Source organism: Phyllostomus hastatus, unplaced genomic scaffold, assembly GCF_019186645.2.
Source record: "Phyllostomus hastatus isolate PE091 unplaced genomic scaffold, TTU_PhHast_1.1 phas_scaffold_129, whole genome shotgun sequence".
Lineage (NCBI taxonomy): Eukaryota > Metazoa > Chordata > Mammalia > Chiroptera > Phyllostomidae > Phyllostomus > Phyllostomus hastatus.
Window position 1 is genome coordinate 27,372,354 of NW_025334009.1, and position 20,929 is coordinate 27,393,282.

The following is a 20,929-nucleotide window of genomic DNA, read 5'->3' on the forward strand; positions in this document are numbered from 1 at the left end:
CAGGGTTGCACTCTGCCGGAAGTGCTTCCTGGAGCGCCCTCAGAGCTCGTTTATGAACACCAAATAAACACTAGTCTTGTTACTTTTAATTCTGTTTAAGTCCTCACCTGATGATATGATTTTACTGATTTTAGAGAGAGAAACGGGAGCGGGAGGGGATTCAAAATCATTTTTTTTTTCCTAACCAGCAAAAAGATTACACCTCCCTTCATTACAGCTCACTTTTTTTTTTAATTGTTGTTCAATTATAATTGTCTGAAGATCATTGAATTCTGACTGGTTTTGTGAAGTTTTGTTTGTGTCCTTCTTTGAGTCTCCTAATGAGATAATATACTCACTGTTCCAGATAGGTGAGCAAAATGTTTGCCAACTTCAGTTTAATCGAAGCAGACATAGTTTGGAGTAGGTGGTCCCATAGACAGTGACTGTGAAAAATAGCCCTTGGGTGCCCTACCCTTGCCGACAGACCTTGGAAGATTCCCTTGTGAACATTTTGTTTGTATTTTTATGATGCAGTCAATATTTTTTCAATGACCATTTATTATAATATAGGTATATTTATGATTTTAAATTACTCAGATATAAGAAAAAAGTCAGTTTTTGTCACTGGTGAAAATTCAGGGTTTATAATTTTGGATATGTCGTTTTTACCAATAGGTGCCTGGAATACTTACTAAGAAATGATGCAAACCCAGGGATTCGGGATAAGCAAGGATACAATGCAGTGCATTATTCAGCTGCTTATGGTCACCGTCTATGTCTTCAACTGGTAAGGTTTCTGAATGCTGGTAGAAGAACGAATGTGAGTTTATATTCTAATAATTTAATGAAAATGAGAGTAAATGGATCAATAAACAAGTTTCATTGCTTTTTTAACATTTTTAGAATCCATATACCTATTGAATTCATACTTGCCTCAGTAAGATATCTGTCATTCTCTTTTCCCTTTACAAAAGAAAGGATAAAGTAAGGTTTCTGAACAGGACAACTTATGTCCCTCCCTTATATTGCCCAGATCTGTGTAGCATTTACACCTTCCACCCCTTTAAATAAATGTTTTCCAGGTGTTTCTGAAGAAATACAACCATGTCTTAAATAAGAAATAAACGTCCCTATGAGGGGAAGCTTCCCTCAATATATAGGAATTGTGAAAGGCCTGGTTTTTTGTTTGTTTGTTTGTTTGTTTTTTTAGCAATCCCTCCTAATAAGGAAGACTCTACTTCTTTAAAGAAACCTTTTATTTCAACTGTGCTCTCATTCTTGAATATACACACGTACAACCCTTACAATCATACATACATACATTACTTACTTACATACAATCATTAAATGATTTCTTAGGTGTATAACAGATGTTTCAAGTTAAAAGTGTCTTTATTTATACTTACCTTATAAATTGTATTAAACATTGCTTCCCTTCAAGTGGAAATAAAATTCAAGGAGAGTGGGTATAAAAAAATGGAAAAAGGAAATTGACATTTAATATAGCATTTAAAATCATGCTACAGAAATAACAAATATTTTCTTAGGTTACTATGGTATCTTTAGACTAAAATGTTAGACTCATATATCTAAATTTGTGGTCTAATAGCTTATACCATTGCTTATTTAAAAAACTTAATTTTGGAGACAAGGGAAGCAAAGGTTCAGAATTGAATTTAATGAAGTCCTATGTAAATAGAGAGCTGTAGTGAACATTTATCTCTCTTACATACATGAATACTTTCTAAACTAAATATTTTTTTTAATTTCATTTCAGATTGCAAGTGAAACTCCTTTAGATGTTGTAAGTATTAATCCTTTTTACCCACTGCTGTGTAGACTGTTATAATTATTTATTTGTCTGCTCTCACTAAAGCTGTAACCTCTTTTACACATTCCTAGGAACAAAATAGTGACAGAAATCATGTAAGGGGGCAGGTGTTACTTGGTGGTAATTAAACAGCATTTCCCTCAAGCTCTTAGTATATAACCCTCCCTCAAAACTCTTAGGTTGTGGGGCTCACCACACTTTCAGGATGATCTGTTCGATAAACTTGCTTAGTCGAGTTTTTATGATATTAAGGGTCTGAGATTTTTTAATTCATATTCAAGTATCGGGGTAAACTCCAAAGTGGATTTTAATCTGGGGAGAAGGGAGTGGGAATAACTGCTATAGTATATCTGAAAGTATCATTTTTGACGTTTACAATGCTTTTATTTCTCAGTTAATGGAAACCTCTGGAACAGACATGCTGAGTGATTCAGACAATAGAGCAACAATAAGCCCTTTGCACTTGGCTGTAAGTACTACTTTCACAGCCAACTCGATGGCTGGTTTACTGAAAATATGTCTGTCTGTGTTGACTCAAACTAGCACCCAGAACTTTTGGTCCATGTAATGATGATCATGGAATTAAAACTTTAAGAACTTCCTTAATCAGATAATTCTTGAATGCACTTTTTTGTTTTATTTTGTTTTAAATATTCTTTTGGCTTCCCCTAAAGGATGTGTGACAGGGATTCCTAAAGGAAGTCCTAAAGGAAGAATTTGGTTGTGAAACAAAGCATGGTACAGTTGAGGGAAGGGTGGGAACTTTGAGAATCAGGAGTCTTGGGTACTGTCACTAGCTATTTGTGAAACCTCTGATTTTTAAGTATAGTAAAATGCTTTTAGAGCAGGGATCCCCAGTCCCCCAGCTGGCTGCAGACCAGTACCAGTCTGTGGCCTGTTCGGAACCAGGCCACACAGCAGGAGGTGAGTTTTGGTGACGGAGCAAAGCTTTGCTCAATTACTGCCTGAATCCCAGCTCCTGCCCCCGACCGTGGAAAAAAATGTCTTCCACAAAACCGGTCCCTGGTGTGCCGCAACAAAGGTGGGGGGCCACTGTTACAAGGTGTTACTGAAGTTAGTGTGGATTACTCCCAAGTTCAATGATCCATTTAATTGTTTCTTCTCACATAGACTATTACTATCTTTATCTTAATATTCTCCTTGCATATTTTCTAGCGCTGACACATGCACATTGACTCCTCTGCTTTGTTTTTCTCACCACTTCCATGTCCTGAATAAGAAGGCATGCTGAAGTTTTCTGCTTTCTTGCCGTTTGAGTCTTTGGAAATACTGTCTACTCTCCAGAGTTGTGTAGTAAATAAGTCATGCAGAGGACAAAGCCAGCATGGAGAAAATAGCCATTTTACTGTTGGTGGCAAGAAGTGACATCTGAGCAGATGACTAGGCAGTTCTTGTGAGCAACAAGACTAAGTGTGATCCTAAGACCGCAGAGCTCAGTGATCTCCAGTCACGTAAATCTTTGAGATAGCCAGAAACATCAGAGAGCTCAGTAAGGCCTAGAACAACTTTGCTTCTTGCTGGTACTTTCTGACATTTCCACTAGAAATGGCTTTACAGCCCTGGAATGCAGTGCAGAGCCATCTTCCAGCTAGTATCTTTTAGCATCTTTTTTTCATATCTAGTATCTTTTTTTTTTCCAGATTAGGAGCAAGTGAGATTTAGCTCAAGTATGGTAGAATTTTATGTTGTTTTTTTTAATTCCCAGTGAAAAAGTCACATGTGATAATTCACCTATTTGCTCATCTTTAGGTGTGAATAGTATCAAATAATAACTTACGAAAATCCTTTAGCTACAAAATGGCAGTGTGAGTGAACTAGAGAGAACATTCCTTTCATGCCAGAACTGCCTTGTTACTGCTTTACGTCCTGCTCGGTGGCTAGTCCAATGAGAACAAATGTTCAGTTGACATGTTGGTTTTTTAAATGAATTATCTGTAAAGTCCTTTTATCAAACTGTGTAAAAAGCAGGACTTCCATCTGACAGATCTTTAAATATTCTTACTCTGTTGTACAGCTAGGACAATGCCTGGCATGTTGTAATTATTTAAGCAGGGTCTAAGTATTTTGCTAAAAGAAATGTTTACTTGGAGATTTGTCATATTATGCAGTAGAGGTAGTCCTTTTAATTTGAAAAATCAGAAGACTCAAGTACTAGCTTAACTTCAGTTGCCGACTGTTTCTACTTTGAGTATGGTGAGGTTTTATCAGGGAGTTAAGAGGAGCATTGAACTGTGATTGAAAACAGAGACTTTGGAATCATAGATTTAGGATGAAAGTTTTAATTGAATCCCTGTCATACATCCATTGAATGTCTGCCATGAACCAGACATTGTAGACTCATGAAAAGATCATATCATTTGAGTTGTTATTTGCAGAATATTTATTCCCTAACACTGTAGTCTATTACTTGATTGTTTAAAAATGTATAGTTAACATTTTGAATTCTCAGTACAGAAATTTTGGGTTATCTCAAATATAATGTGAAGACAAATTTGCTTACTTCTTTATGTTTTCCAGAGTATCTGGGAAGTCAGTCTAAATATGTGTAGTTTTTTTAACTTATATTTTTATTTATCCTAGGCCTACCATGGTCACCATCAAGCATTGGAAGTATTGGTACAGTCTTTGTTAGATCTTGATGTGAGAAATAATAGTGGAAGAACACCCTTAGATCTTGCAGCATTTAAGGGCCATGTTGAATGTGTGGACGTACTCATCAATCAGGGAGCCTCAATCTTAGTCAAAGATTACGTTTTGAAGAGAACGCCTATACATGCTGCAGGTATGCAAAACACTATGCATGATTTTATTTACCGCTTCCTGTCTAATACTCTTCTTTTTCAGTTGACTCTTTGCTTTGTCTTTCTGTTCCTTCCTCCCCACTAGACTTCCTATTTTTACTATATTCTAAACAGTAAAATCATTGCCTACCTTAGAAATTGGATTTATGTAAGTCTAACTCTGAAGTACTTTATTAGCAAAACAATACAATAGTTTTTACTTTTTAGTGGAAGTTGTTTTAGGTTTGTTTGTGCTTTTGCTTTAACGGTTGATAAACATTTTGACTTACTATACCAGCGTGCTGAATTAAACATTTATTTAGTTATAAAACACCTACCTTATGCAAGACCTACTCTGGTGTAATTTTGTGATGTTGCAGATGTGTGAAAATGCAAAAGCATGTAACCATATCATTGTGATGACTCGGTACCATCTGAGTATCATTACCAGATGCGGATTCTCTACAGAAATTACTACAAGGTGGTATTCATTTTAAATAACCAAGACTGGTACACTTAAACCTATTTCCAAGCATTTTTCTGTTCTTTTTTAAAAAATATATTTTATTGATTATGTTATTACAGTTGTCCCATTTCTTTTCTCTCCTTTATTCCCCTCCACCTTGCACCTGCCCTCCCACCATCATTCCCCCACCTTACTTTGTGTCCATGGGTCATACATAAAAGTTCTTCAGCTTCTCCATCTCCCATACTATTCTTAACCTCCCCCTGTCTATTTCGTACCTACCATTTATGCTTCTTATTCCCTGTACCTTTCCCCTACTCTCCCCCCTCCACCTCCCTCCTGATAACCTTCCATGTGATCTCCATTTCTGTGATTCTGTTCCTGTTCTAGTTGTTTGCTTAGTTTGCTTTTGTTTTCTTGTTTTTTGTTTTTTTAGGTTCAGTTCATAGTTGTGAGTCTGTTGTCATTTTATGAATATACTGTTCATATATTTGATCATCTTTTTCTTAGATAAGTCCCTTAAACATTTCATATAATAAGGGCTTGATAATGATGAACTCCTTTAACTTCACCTTATCTGGGAAGCACTTTATCTGCCCCTTCATTGTAAATGATAGCTTTGCTGGTTAGAGTAATCTTGGATGTAGGTCCTTATCTTTCATGACTTTGAATCCTTCTTTCCAGCCCCTTCTTGCCTGCAAGGTTTCTGTTGAGAAATCAGCTGACAGTCTTATGGGAACTCCTTTGTAGGTAACTGTGTCCTTTTCTCTTGCTGCTTTTAGGATTCTCTCCTTATCTTTAATCTTGAGTAATGTAATTATGATGTGTCTTGGTGTATGCTTCCTTGGGTCCAACTTCACTGGAACTCATTGAGCTTCCGGGATTTCTTGGAAGTCTTATTTTTTTCACCAGATTGGGGAAGTTCTCCTTCATTATTTGTTCAGATAAGTTTTCAATTTGTTGCTCTTCCTCATCTCCTTCTGGCACCCCTAGGTTCAAAGTTTGGAACATTTAAAAGTTGTCCTATAGATTCATAAGCCTCCTCATTTTTTTGAATTCATGTTTCTTCATTCTGCTCTGGTTGAATGTTTATTTCTTCCTTCTGCTCCAAATCATTGATTTGAGTCCCTGTTTCTTTCCCGTCACTGTTGGTTCTCTGTACATTTTCCTTTATTTCATTTTTCATAGCTTTACTTCTACTTCTATTTCATAACCATACTCAACCATTTCTGTGAGCATCCTGATTACCAGTGTTTTGAACTCTGCATTTGATAGGTTGGCTATTTCTTCATTGCTTAGTCCTGTTTTTAGAGCTTTGATCTGTTCTTTCATTTGGGCCATATATTTTTGTCTCCACACCTAATACATAGTAAGCGGTAGAGACTCAGACATTCACCAGCCCAGAGCAACTCACGTCTCTGCGTTATGGCACAGTATGTGGGGGAGGAGTCCAAGAGGGAACAGTACTGCTTGCTTGGCTCTCAGCTGGCTTTCAGTCACTTCCCCTGCTTCCCATAAGCAAATTGGGCCCTCTGATGCTGATTCCTGGGTGGGTGGGTTTGTGTTTTTTCTAGGACCCTGTGGGTCTTCCCAGTGGACTATACTGTGAGGCTGGGAGTTTCTCCTGCCACCTCACCCCCTACAGGTTTTTACAGTCAGAGGTTTTGAGGCTTTATTTCCCTGTGCTGGAACCCTGGATTGCACAGTCTGTCTCACTCCCCAGTTGTTCCTACCAGTTTATCCACATGCAAATGTGGGACCGCCTAGTCTGCCAGCTGTAGACTCACCCAGTCCATCAACCACTGCTTCACCCGACCCAGTTCCACTGGCTGCCTGTCTCTGCCCATCCTACTGATCTGGATGAATGTTTCTTCATTAACTCCTCGGTTGTCGGACTTCCATACAGTTCCATTTTCTGGCAGTCCTGGTTATTTTTTGTTTTAAAATTTGTTGTTGTCCTCCTCCTGGTTGTGTGAGGAGGCAGAGTGTATCTACCTACTACTCCATCTTGGCTGGAAGTCCTAAGCATTTTTCTCATCCCCAGTTTAATTAGATTCATTTCACTTAGTTGATTTTTAAGGTGATCCTTAAGGACACATTTGAATATTGGGCTTTGCTTCTAGTTTTTTGGGAAACTTGCATTTTTAGAAGACTATCGGTAAAGCTACCTGTTATTCCAGAGCAACCTTTCAGAAATTGTCAGATATGCACGCAGAGTTTAAAAACAGAAATTTTAATAATAGGTTAAAACTCTTAATTAATATATGAATATAAACTGCTATACTATAAGAACAAAGGGTTAAAATGCTATCATTTTCTATTATTCAAAAAAATAGGGAGATTATATATCATTCTGCAACTTGAAAAAGTACACCTTACTTGCAGTGTTCATTTAACGCTTTCAGTGGCGTATTTTCATTCTTTAATATTTAAACACTGAACAAAGACATTAGCCAGCCCCTCAGAAGTAACCAGTGTCTTATACTCTGTATGTCCTAGCCACCGAAAAAAAGAGCTACAGGTTACTAGTAAATGCCTGTTTTTTCAGTAAATGCAAGCCTTAGTCCTGTAGATGCCTTTCAGATTTGGAGATCTGCTTGTAAGGGAGCATCTTACTAGTAAGTCGTGAAAAAGATGCTGAGACTTTTTTTTTCTGGAAGTGAACTATAGTTCTTTTATAATGACCAACTAAAAGGTGGGTTAAGTGACAGAGTTTAGTCTCACCTAAAGTGTCCAGAGATAGGTCAGTTCCAGGGTTAGTGTCTGCAGTGGTGTCAGAACCCTTGAGGATTCTCTGTTGTCCCCTTGCCTTTGCACTCATGTCACAGAGTGGCTGCTGCTTCTCTGTAGGATCACATCTAAAATCAGGGGTGAAGGAGGACTGTTCATTATCCAGAATAAAAATATTTCCCAGAAGCCCTCTAGACTTCTTAACATCTCTGTGGTCAAAACTGGACCAGTACTCACTTTAAAACCAGTCACTGGCAAAAGAGGAGTTACTGTGATTGAGTTGGTCTCATCATGATTTCATCCCTTGGCTGGAGGCAGTCCACCTTCCCTGACCACATTGCCACCATAAGAAAGCTAAATAAAATGATCATACTCCTAGCAGGGCACATAATGGGGCGTGGGTATGGCCGTGATTTACCATAAGGAATTTATATCTATTCAGTTTTATCATTGCAAGCAATGGAGACTTTCTTATATCTATAGACATTTTTTTCTTTCTTGTTTATTAAATTCAGTGAAACCATCCCAAAATTATATCTAGAAAGTATGCTCTAAGATGGACATTTTCTAGTTTATTATTACATATAATTAATGAAATTTTTAAATATTACTTTACAGCAACAAATGGTCACTCAGAATGCTTACGACTACTAATAGGAAATGCAGAACCACAGAATGCTGTAGATATTCAAGATGGAAATGGACAGTAAGTTTTAATAACATTTAAATTATTTTTAATATGTTTATTGTTAATACTTTTTGCCCCTGTTTTAGTAAGCCTGTCATAGTACGTAACTGAGTAACAACATCAAATACAGTTTTTTAATGAAGCATACTTTAAAATTGCATTACAAGAAGGAATATTTAGGAAACAGGTGAATACACTTTGGTTTTCATAGAGTGGAGTCTTAAGTGGTTAACGCTGAAGCTCTTCCTGTTGTTGCTCAGGACCCCTCTGATGCTTTCTGTTCTCAACGGGCACACAGACTGTGTTTACTCACTGCTGAACAAAGGAGCCAACGTAGATGCCAAAGATAAATGGGGGAGGACAGCATTGCACCGAGGGGTAAGCAGAAATAATCCCATTTCCTTTCAAAATGTTTCTGTGGCCTCATTTTGCCTAAAACTGAACTAGGCTGTGTTTGTTTGTTTTTAAATTAAATTTGTAGCAGTCTTTACTGTTTCTTTCAGTACCGTAGTTTTAGAATGCTAATTTTAAACAACTACAAAGCATAATTTAATCCAGAGAACAGTAATGTTGGGGGAGATTTTACTTTATTTTTTATTAATTTTTAAAAAGATTTTATTTACCTATTTTTAGAGAGAGGGGAAGGGAGGGAGAAAGTGAGGGAGAGAAAAATCTATATGAGAGACATCAATCAGCCACCTCTTGTTTGTGCCCTTTCTGGGGACCAAATCCACACCTGCGACCCAGGCCTGTGCCCCAACCAGAATCAGACTGGTGACCCTTTGCCTAGCGGGCGATGCCTAATCAACCAAGCTACACCAGTCAGGGTATTGGGGTGGCGGGGATTTTGAATGCTAAAACCTTGAATAGAGTTAATGTCAATTTTACATTTTTACATTATCACAACTATTTTCTTAAAGATTTTTTCTTGACTTTTTCACTTTAGAAATGTCTTTTTTATTGAATTATAAGTTTCTTTCTTCCTTTTTTTCATACTACTAGTATTTTGATAAAATTACTGTTTTGTTTTTTTTCAAGTTACTATTTTAACTTAATCTTTAAACCACATCCAATAAAAACACTGAATTATTAAAAAATGATAAATTCCTCGATTGGTAAAAAGATAGAGGCAATATGGACTTTAAAAATATTGAATTTAAAATATTTTAATTAGCTATAATTGGCATATATTACCCAACATAATATATTCAACTACATACAAACAATTTTTCTTTCAGGCGGTTACAGGCCATGAAGAATGTGTAGATGCATTACTTCAACATGGTGCTAAGTGCTTATTTCGGGATAGCAGGGGCCGGACACCTATACACTTGTCAGCTGCCTGTGGACACATTGGTGTTCTTGGAGCCCTTTTGCAGTCAGCAGCATCTGTGGATGCAAATCCAGCCATAGCAGACAATCACGGATATACAGCACTTCACTGGGCTTGCTACAATGGTTAAGTATACAGATACAAACTTACATTAAATGCCTATTATGTACCAAGCAGGGACAACTATCTATAACATATTCTGAAATTCATAAGAATGACATATTTGTAAGGCAGACTTGAAGTTTAAGGTTCATAAGAAGCCTAGGAATAATGTACTGTGTAGTCGTAGCTTACTCCTTGTTGCCTGTCATGCTAAACCAAGAAACTAGTTGTCAGAGATGTTTTGACATAAGCTATCACTCAGTTTGAAATTGTTCTTAGACCTTTGGTTCAAGTATTTTGCATTTTAAGATACTTTTATGATATTTCCAATTCTTTCATATAGTATGCTTGTATTTTGATTATGTTGTTTTACTTTCCTTAGTGGTAGTTTCTTTTTTTAAGATTTTATTTATTTTTAGAGAGGAGGGAAGGGAGGGAGAAAAAGAGAGAGGGGAAGGGAGGGAGAAAGAGAGGGAGACAAATACCAATGTGTGAGAAATACATCGATCGGTTGCCTTTTGCACACTCGCAACTGGGGACCTGGCCCACATCCCAGGCATGTGCCCTGACGGGGCATCCAACCAGTGACCTTTCAGGTTGTAGGCCAGCACTCAGTCCAGTGAGCCACACCAGCCAGGGCTTCTTTAACTTTCTAAATGGACTTATTTTAGGGAAAAAACTGATGAAGGTAGGAGAAACAATGAAAATGCATCACATTCTAAACTGAAATCTCTGTATGTTTTCTGTGCACATTACAAGATAAGATTCTATATCAACAGTAACACGTGTGCTCAAAATTTTAAGGAAATAAAATCCTAGGAGATCATAGAAATAGAAACTTAGAAACTTTCCTGGTTAACTTTGCTGCATAGTTAGAGGCTAATAGTCATAGTTAGTCTTTTTACAGGTAGGCTCATTAAAGGTGCTCAGAAAAGTAAAAAGCTTTTTTTTTTTAAGTTATAAATGTTTAAAAATGGAGTTTGGCTTTTACAACTAATTAAAATAATTTAAGTAATGAAGTATGTTGAGAAGTCTTTTTTCCTTTGTAGGGACCATAGATCTCTCAAGCACATTGTGTACAGTGTAAACACCAGTCCCATGAAGTTCGGGCTCAGGGCTGTCGCAGAGAGGTGGCGGGGTGGGGGGTGCGCTGAGTGTCAGTCAGCATTCCCGCGAGTGTTCCTCGTGAGCGCACATCTACAAAACCAGGTCACGGTTCTAGCAGTTTTCCCTCAACAGGCAGAGAAAATACAAATTTTGTCTTTAAATAAATATCCACTTGCTTTAAAAAAATAAGTATAGTATCTGTTCTAAAATTCAGATGACTGCCTTACCAGATGTTGAGGTTTCTGTCTTTCTGTAATGGCTGTTTTATTGTTCTTTCACTGGGAGCCATTTTGACAAGTAATTAAATTTGTGATGAAAAGGAGAAGTATGAATCTTGCACAGTTCTAGTTTAATTGTTTTCCTAAGTATTTTCTAGGTATACTATTTTAATATTCATATTAATAGTTCTTGTGTGAGAGTTCTCTTCTTTTGCTGTGAGAAAGTTTTGCTCTCTTCTGAGGCTTATGCTGCAGTGTCCATTGGCCACCCTCTAGTCTGAGTGTTGGAGGCACCGTGAAGAACACTGTTGAACAGTTGAATGGATCGCTAATTCAGAAGTTCAGTTCAGTCCATTTCATTTACCGCTACCTCAGATCCTTACCTAGAATGGTGTTGAAAACTTTAAAACCTTTGGATTTCAGCTTCTCTTTTTTTTCCTCTTTTCAACTCACTAGGTTGGTATTAAGTGAGTACAGTGGAGTGGCTAAAGAGAAGTCCTAAGTCAAAGAAGACACTGTATTTTACCATTGAAATTTGATTTGTCTTTATAATGTGTCTTGAAGACATTTTATAACTAAAGAAAACCAAAAACATGTAATGTAGTAGAAGAAAATCCGCAGATGTGAATTTTCTTTATTTAAGGACTCAGATAAAACTATTTTGAAGCAAACTTTTATTGCTTGAATATTTTTTTAATGTGTCAGAATTAACCATTGGAAGAACCACACAATAAGGCATTTTCCTCAGAGAGAGAGCATTTAGTTGTAAGTAGACTGCTGCAACTGTCCTTCAGGGAATTGCTATCTAACATTTCTTATCAGGCCTTGATGCAGAACACTGTTTCCTAAAGTGAGTTTCTACTCTAGCACTACTGAATTTAGACTCCCTAATAAGCACATCATGTACAAGAGAGAAGCTTTTGCATGAATGTTTGCCATTTAAATATCAGAACAGATGTGTCTAATTTCCAGACTGTAGCAAAATTACGATGGTTTGGAATTGAGCTGGAAGAAATTAGATGTGTGTTGGCTATATGCAGTAAGAGACTGTACAGACAGTCTAAAATTAATACCATATTTATAGCCAAAAGCCTATTTTATAGTTTGGCATTCTGAGAATAAACTATGTAAGATGGTTTTACTTTGACTGGTAATTACTGTACAGCTGAAAAGAAAATTGGGAGCACTCCAACAGAACAGAAAACAGTATTTCTCTCAAAGTTGAAATGGAATGATGGCCAAGGTTTAGGAAAGAAGTAGTTATACATACTAAACTTTAAAGTTCAGATTTTCGTTTTATGTAATTTCAGTCACAGAACTTAAGAGTACTTATCTTGTTTCTTTTAAAAACTTACTAGTTTTTATAAAACTCTTAAGCATCCTCAATATCCCTCTGAAACATGAAGAGACCAATTTTATCACTTTTTCATAAATTAGGACACAAGTGATGAGTTTTTCAGCTTGATATGACCCAATACTCATGTATTTTAAAATAATTATCTTCCAAAACAAAAAAGAAATTTAGTGAGAAGAGTGGAAAATTTCTTTAGTGGCTGATTTGAAAAAGTTTGCAATATCACCCCAGTCTTCCCCAGACTACACCTTGAAAGTTGGTATACTAGGAGAATAAGAAACTCTTAAATCAACACTGGTCAACTTCCCATGGTTAATTTTTAGTAATGAGTTAACATTTGGAGAGAGAGAATTAAATCAGGGTTTCTCAACATCAATCCTGTTGACATTTTGGGTCAGGAATTCTTTGTCATGAGAGATTATCATGTGCATTGCAAGATATTTAGCAGTATCCCTGGCTTCTGCCCACCTGGAAGCCAGTGGCATCCCCTACCCCATTCCTGATTGTGATGACAAAAAATACCTCCAGGCGTGGAGGTGCAGAATTGCTCCCGTTGAGAACTGCTGGATTAGAGAAAAGAACTGACAAGATGGAGTGCAATTAAAGGTTTCCTAAAACTTTCTTTTCCTGGTAAAAACGATTTTAGGATAAAGATAAATTGAGCTATTGTTTGAAAATGTTAGAGTAATTTAAAAAGAAAAGAAATCTAGACTTACTATGTTAGCCAAATATTAAGCCATGGAAATAAAGAGGCTATGTTAGAATCTAATTTATTCCTAAATCACATACCAGATGACTAATGAAATAAAAGAAGCAACATTTCATTTGCAGTAATTAGTACAGCAGTTAGAATATTTTTATTAAAACCCTGGCTTTGGAAATGAGGTTAAGAAAATCTAAGGTTTGGGTTTTTCCCTGTTTTCAAAGTTGCTATTAACAGCTGGGCCTAATATCTGTCAGGAATCCATATATCTGTCTTTTAACTCAACAATATCATTTCTAGGAAACTGTTACACAATAAAACTTGGGTGTTTTCTTTTTTAAAGGTACTGGAATGTTTTGATAACGTCACACAGAGAACTGTGACATTATCACTGTAGTAAAGGATCCAGCACCTCAAAAACCATAATTAGAGATTAAATCATTTTATGATACACGTAGATACTGTGAAGTTCTTCTAAACATTTAAGAATAGGGTTTTTATAAATGCTACTATAAAAGGATATTTGCAGCTAATAAAAATACTAAGTAAAAACAAGTTGCAGAACTGAACATCCCATTTGTGTAAAAATAAAAAATGAAATATGTGTTTGTGTGCATGCGGTTATATATATGCCTAGAAATTTTCCAGAACTGTTAAGGTACTAGTAGTTACAGTCTAGGGAGGAACTGGAAAAATGGGGATGGGGACAAGGACATTTACTTCTGAACACTTCTGTAGTATTTGGTATTTTACCATTAGATCATTACTATAATCAGAAAATATTTAAATTTTGAAGTTAATCATGCTGTATAAATATATGTTGTGAAAGTTATACTATACAAATTTGACTTCTAAAAATAATGATCAAATAACTAACTGGCTACCATGTAAAAGAATAATGAGACTAATTTTTTCCTCCCACAAAATAAATACTTATTGTGTCACTAATAAACTCCAGTAAAATTATCACAAGAGGTTATTGTACTCAAGGTTTTGAGGTTGTACTTTGGATTCCAAAGCCCCTAAAAGTGTGATGTTTAACAGGTTCAGTGGATTGGTTATTTTTAATTCAGTAAAGTGTCTTACTTGTATAAGAATATGTAGCTATGTGTGGACAATTCAGCATTTTGGGGAGATTTTAATATCTGATTCTTGTTGACTTATTTAGGTCACGAGACGTGTGTAGAACTTCTTTTAGAGCAGGAAGTTTTTCAGAAAATGGAAGGAAATGCTTTCAGTCCATTGCATTGTGCTGTGTAAGTAAAGGCAGAATGAATCAAATTTGATTTGACTCTTTAAGAAATGCACCATTGCTGTGAGAGTGATCGATTACCTTACTACCTCACACAGGATAAATGACAACGAAGGTGCTGCTGAGATGTTAATTGATACATTAGGTGCCAGCATTGTGAACTCCATGGACTCGAAAGGAAGGTAGGGGTTCGGTTGGGTAGAAAATTATTTTACTCTCCATAGGGAAAAAATTTTAGCTACTAGACTAATGTGGAAGAATTTATAGATTACCCATTATTAATTAAAAGTTGATTTTTATATTTGTGAGTGTAAAGCACTATGAAATCTTAACTATGTTCTCATTATACAATAAGACATTTCTATTATTTTTAGCCAGTTTTTCCTCTTTAAAACTTGTAAAATAGAAAGATTTCCCTTTTTTTAAAGAGGTATGTTTGTTACCAAACGACTCTTGTTAATAAAGTATTGTTGATAAGGTATTGTTAACATTTTTCTATAAAGAAATAAAAGCTGGAAGAAAGTCCAACAGTTTTAATAGATGGCAGTATTTGGGTCAGGATTTATTTATTTCAAAATTTCCTTTAATGATATAACATTGTTTAGTAGTTTTATAAGTTATCCTTAATTATATTAGTTTAATTAAGGGTATTTTAAATTATCAGAAAAACAAATTTTAGTAAATTCCATTCTATGTATATCTGGGCAGTGCTTTTATAGCCTAATCTGTAAACCCCTGACAACTACTTGTCATAAGTTAAGGAATAATTTTGTTTAGAGTATATACAACATAGAGCTTCAGTCAAGTCTTTTCCTTTCTCTGCATTGCAGAACACCTCTCCATGCAGCCGCCTTCACAGATCACGTAGAGTGTTTACAGTTGCTGCTCAGCCATAATGCTCAAGTCAACTCTGTGGACTCTTCTGGGAAAACACCTCTCATGATGGCTGCGGAAAACGGACAAACGAACACAGTTGGTAAAGAAACTGGTTAAGGCTTTTATTATTCCAAGTCTGTATATTGCTTATGTAGAACTTAGATCTCAAGCTTGCTGACTCTAGTTCACCGACTTTTCCACTGCTGTTCCCACCACTCCTGAAATTTAACACCTTTTACGTGCTTAACACCCACATTTTTATTTAGGGCCACAATGTTTTCGTTTGCCCTTACTGGTGGAGTAGTCTGCTTCAGCAAAGCAGTGTAAGGTAGCAGCTCAGAACGCTGGCGCTGGGCTCAGATGACTGAATTCGAGTCCTACATCTGCCAACTGAGTGGCCTTATGCCTTGGCGTTTTATAAAGTGAGAAAAATAACAGTACCCACTTGGTAGTGTTGTTGTCAGAATTAAAAAAGTATTATTATTCCAGAGCACTTAAAACAGTTTTTGAAATTTAGCATTCACAATAGAAATGTTAGTTTCTGTTATTAGTGTCTTTGACTTACACAGCAATAAGACTGAACATATATATGTATGTTTTATATTACAGTATTTTTCTTGCACTTAAGTTTTTGGTAGAGGTATATTTTTGCTTTGTATCTTTATTTTCTCTACACTGAATTAGTAGTAAATAACCATAAGAACTGATGCAATTTTTCCTCCCAGAGATGCTGGTTAGCAGTGCTAGTGCAGATCTGACTTTACAAGACAACAGTAAAAACACCGCCCTCCATTTGGCTTGCAGCAAGGTATGTACGCATTGTAAGGATATGTTTTCATTGTTAATGTCAACAATGGCACTTAAAGTTTTTCCACCTCACTAAGCTGGACAGAGATAGGAACAAACCTCTCTAATGATCCCTCACAACAGATTTCTTTTAAAAAAGTACTGACAGGGTTAGGCACCATGGTGGATGAAAGTGTCCAATAAGCCAAGTAAGTTTTAGAGCATCAGCCTAAACATGATTATGTCTTTCGCATAATTATTATTTCTTCAATCTCTCTGATTTTAAATATTCTTGTCCTCTCTCCCCAATCTCATTCCATACTTAGACAAGTATGTAAGGCCAAGAAAATTCATGGTGTGTGTGTGTGTGTGTGTGTGTGTGTGTGGTGATAGACATATTATGTGCACTAGGGTTGGAGTATATTGAGTGTATAAATTTATCTTTAATGGTGCCCAGATTTTTTAAGAGTTATTTTCCATAACTTTAGGGTCATGAAACTAGTGCCTTGTTAATACTGGAAAAGATAACAGATAGAAACCTCATCAATGCAACCAATGCAGCCTTGCAAACGTAAGTACTCTGTCCAGTATAAACCTGGTGACCTGTGATTATTAAAATAATCAGAGGGTTTTTCCCTATCATGGGACCATTGGAATCAGTCTCAATCACATTGTTCATAATCGACAAAACTTATTTCTATAATCATAACAAAAGGCATATTACTGAAAAGCTTTTGAACTTGAAACTTTATTATTGAAAATAATGTGGTTTTCTCATTCAGTTTTATGGAGGAAAGTAATATTGTTCAGTGTGTTTTATGGAAGCACAAGAATAATGTATTCTTTTGATACTAGCGGTAAATGAGGTAAAAAGTTTTTTGTGTGTCTGTAAGCTAAAGAGATTTCAGAAAGAATCAAGCTCTTAATGTGAGCAGCCAGGCTGCAGGTGACCATTAGATCTTAAATTGACATCTCCCGTTGTCCTCTTCCAGTTTCCACATGCTGTGATGCTCTTCCCGTTCATGTATCAACTAGATCCCTTGAGGATCGAAAAATTAGTCATGGAATCTGTAAACTGTTTTCAAGGCCTGTTGGAATTGTGCTGTTGCAATTTACAGTTTTTATTGTATGTTCTCTTCCACCTGTTTGCCAACCTCATTTCTTAAAACAATAACTTAGAATGCTGTTTAGTTGGTAAAATCGTTTTAAATCTTAGTCTTAGAAGGAAACTAACAAAAAGGTTTAATAAAGGCAACATCTTGGTGATGTGGCCTGATGCTAAGCTTACACACAGTGACAAGTGACAGTGCACTGCACGTGGGTTCTGCTGTCCCTTGTGCCCATCATTATTGCTGTTGGGACTAGGCACACACGCACGGGCACACACATATGTACATGTACTATTTTCCCCCCAGACCTCTGCATGTTGCTGCCCGGAATGGGCTCACAATGGTGGTTCAAGAACTTTTGGGGAAAGGAGCAAGTGTGCTTGCAGTTGATGAAAACGGTAAGTAGGTTCTGTGTCTTCTTAACTGTGTCTCACTAGGAGCTTTTATCTTTTGATGGTCCATATTTGAAGCAAAGTAAACTTGGATATTGTTTATTGGTCAAAGAGGAGAGCTGGAATTAACATTGAATGGCAAGGGAAATAAGGGCAAGAGAAACAAGAGAGGTTCATTTAAGAGATTAACTGAATTTCACATTATCTGTTAAACCAGAATTAGTGCTCATTGACTTTGGTTTGTTATAACTGCCAGGTTCTTACCTAAAGCTGATATTCCCACTCGTGCGCTAGATTGTGTCCCCTTCTGCCTACCTGAGATGATCACTGTAGCAGTTCTTCCCTTTTGTGTCCTATAATAAACACTTTTTGTGGGAATCTTCCTAGGTTATTCTCATCAGTATACAAACATTATTTCTTTGGCCCTAAAAAAGTCTCATTAATCCCACTACTCCTACCAGCTACTGCCATATTTGTCTGTTCCTCTTTGCAGCAAAATTACTTAAGAGTTGACTCTCCTGCCCTTCCCAGTTCTTCTCTCATGTCATTTTCTCCTAAGTCCCCTGCAGTCAGACTTCGCCGCAGCACGCAGCAGCACTGTTATCTCCGTGCTCGCCGCCGACCTCTGCAGTGCTGGGGGGTCAGTTCTTAGTTCTCGTTTTACTGGATGTGTCAGAGCTTAGCACAAATGATTTTTTTTGAAAATAGGAATGAGGGTTTTAACGTGAAATTTAAGTATACACATGAATGAGGGAGTAATTGGGGATGTGAAGGTTGCAATCTTCCATAGCAGTCTATTATTTCCCCCAAATAATCTTCATATTTTCTTATATGTTACTCACTGCTGCTTGGATAAATTGGTGCAGATCACTGTGGGGCAGGAAAAGAGGGAGAGTCATAGTAAGTATCTGTGACTGAGGTGAACCCAGTCTGCATTCACAGGTACCTGGTTCCTTGAGTTGATAACCAGGTGAGGGTGTGCAACTTGCTATTTGGACAGTCACATTAATTAACCAGGATTCCCTGGAACTGAAAACTATTTTTATCCATTTTCTTTTATTAGATAGAACTCACATGCAACATGATATTAGTTTCAGGTATATTCTTTCTCTTTGGTAAACTTTCTTCACTTGGCTTTCAGGCCTCAAGACTTCCTTGGTTTTCCTCCTGTGTTGCTAATTATTCTTAATCTATTTCTTTCTGCTCTTCTATCTACATTCACTCCTTAGGGTCTCTCATCTAGGCCCTTGGTTCTAAATACTACCTGCACTGAGAAGTCCTAACTTTGTATCTCCAGCCATTCTCATGATCTCCATATTCACAGATCAGCAGTATAACTGACAGTACCATGTGGCTCTCTGCTAAATAACTCAAACCTCCTATGTCCAGAACTGAACTGCTAATCCTTTCTAACCACCCCCTGCCACTCCTGTTGTCCCCACAGCCATCCCAATCCCAGGTGATGACAATTCCCACCCTTGTAGTTGCTCAGGGCTCAAACCCACAGTCACCATTAACTTCTGTGTCTTACACCCAGTGTATAATAATCCATCAACGTACACCGTTGATCCACCTCCAAAATTTGTCCAAAATACACTCACTCTTTTCTCCTCCATTCCTACTACCCTGGCCTGGATCCTTTTTTAAAAGCTGTGAAAAGATATTAGTCCTTTGAATCTCAGTTCCTTTTTAATCCTTATAATGGTCTACAAAGTCCTGCGCAGTTGGTTTGCCGCCCTGTACCTCTTTGATCTCACCTCCTACTCTGTTCTCTGCTCTGCCACGCTGGCCCCTTCACACCACGGGTGGACATGCATCATGATCTTTATTCTGGCTGCTCCCTCTGCCCGGAACACTCTGTCCCTAAGAGTCTGTGACTAAATCCCTCACCTGTTTCCAGTCTTAGCTCAAATGTCATCTTCTCAATGAAGCTTATCCTAACTACCCTATTTATACTACAGCCTGCTGCATGCGCCTACCACCCCATTCTTGGTCCTTGTTAACCTGCTCTACTCTTTCCTTTTTCTTTTTCCGTAGAGCTTATCTTCTAACACAGTGATTTTTCACCCAGTGTGCTGCAAGAATTTTTAAAACACAGTGCAGACCCTGACTACTTAGTCAGGGCCATTGACCACTTTTCCCTTAGATTGTCATATTAAGAAATAGCAACAGTCAACACAGCAATAGCCATCTGGTGTGAATGAATCAAAATTATACCTTTTTTTTGTCAGATCAGCAAAAAATATAACACTATATTTTTTGGTGTGCCATAGAATTTAGTAATTCGTGTATGTGTGCCATGGAAGAAAAAAGAAAAAGGCTGAAAATTGCTACTGTAACCTGTTTGTGTACAGTTTACTTTTTCTGTGTCAATAGTGCATCTCCCCCATTAGAGTGACTATAAACTCCATGAGAGCTTGGAATCTTTGTCAGAGGTGTTCACTGGCGTGTTCTGAGCACTCAGAGGACCCACCCCAGGGGACATAGCGGGGACTCGGGATACTTGTGGGATGAGTGTGTGTGCCAAGCACAGGGCCGAGCTATAGAAACACAGTGTCGAATGAAGCAGGCTGCTTCCTGGGACGGAGACGAGTGTCAGCAGCATCACAGTGCATTCTGAGTCTGCAGGTGGTGTCCGTGTGGGGCACTGTCTGAGCACGGAGGGAGCGCTCAGACCCTTCTTTGTAGGACTGGGGAAGGCATCCCAAGATAGTGACTCCTAAGCCAAAATCCAAAGGACAAGGGAAAAGTGGGGAGAGAATTTTCTAAGGAGAGAGAGTAGCATACTTAGAGATAAGGCACAGACCATTGTAAATACCAAGTTATACCGGAGTTTCTTTAATCAGGTGGCATTAGGAAGATAGCAGTAACACTGAGGAGAGCAAGATGAGACTAGGAAAACAGGTGACCAGTTCTAGGGGAAAGAAGACTGTAGCCAGAATTAAGGTAGAGGTTAGAGATGAAAACAGGTCAATGTTTCTAAAGGTCTTACGATGGGGCTCACGGGGATTGGTGAGAAAAGAAGTCTCACGCAGCCCAGCTCGGAGAGCTGTGTGGACGCAGATGCCGTTGTCTAAGAAGGCAATGTAGGAGGAAGAGCTAGGTTCGTTTACGGCCTTGAGAAAAAGTTCAGTGGAAACCCCCAAGTCACTAATTAGATATCTGGAGCTCAAAAGTAAGAGCTAGGTTGGACATAGAT

General features: G+C 37.4%; 1 protein-coding gene across 9 annotated transcripts in view; it reads left to right on the forward strand.

The window, feature by feature from the left end:
• Positions 1–20,929, forward strand: part of ANKRD28 (ankyrin repeat domain 28) — a 177,224-nt gene that overhangs the window by 151,884 nt on the left and 4,411 nt on the right. For all 9 annotated transcript variants that reach the window (XM_045856627.1, XM_045856629.1, XM_045856630.1 and 6 more), the window contains 13 exons: positions 658–769; positions 1,760–1,786; positions 2,208–2,282; positions 4,415–4,616; positions 8,429–8,516; positions 8,759–8,876; positions 9,737–9,956; positions 14,484–14,571; positions 14,666–14,749; positions 15,398–15,543; positions 16,169–16,251; positions 16,718–16,800; positions 17,645–17,736. In XM_045856627.1, the coding sequence (XP_045712583.1) occupies positions 658–769; positions 1,760–1,786; positions 2,208–2,282; positions 4,415–4,616; positions 8,429–8,516; positions 8,759–8,876; positions 9,737–9,956; positions 14,484–14,571; positions 14,666–14,749; positions 15,398–15,543; positions 16,169–16,251; positions 16,718–16,800; positions 17,645–17,736 (1,418 nt within the window). The remainder of the gene's footprint in view (positions 1–657; positions 770–1,759; positions 1,787–2,207; positions 2,283–4,414; positions 4,617–8,428; positions 8,517–8,758; positions 8,877–9,736; positions 9,957–14,483; positions 14,572–14,665; positions 14,750–15,397; positions 15,544–16,168; positions 16,252–16,717; positions 16,801–17,644; positions 17,737–20,929) is intronic.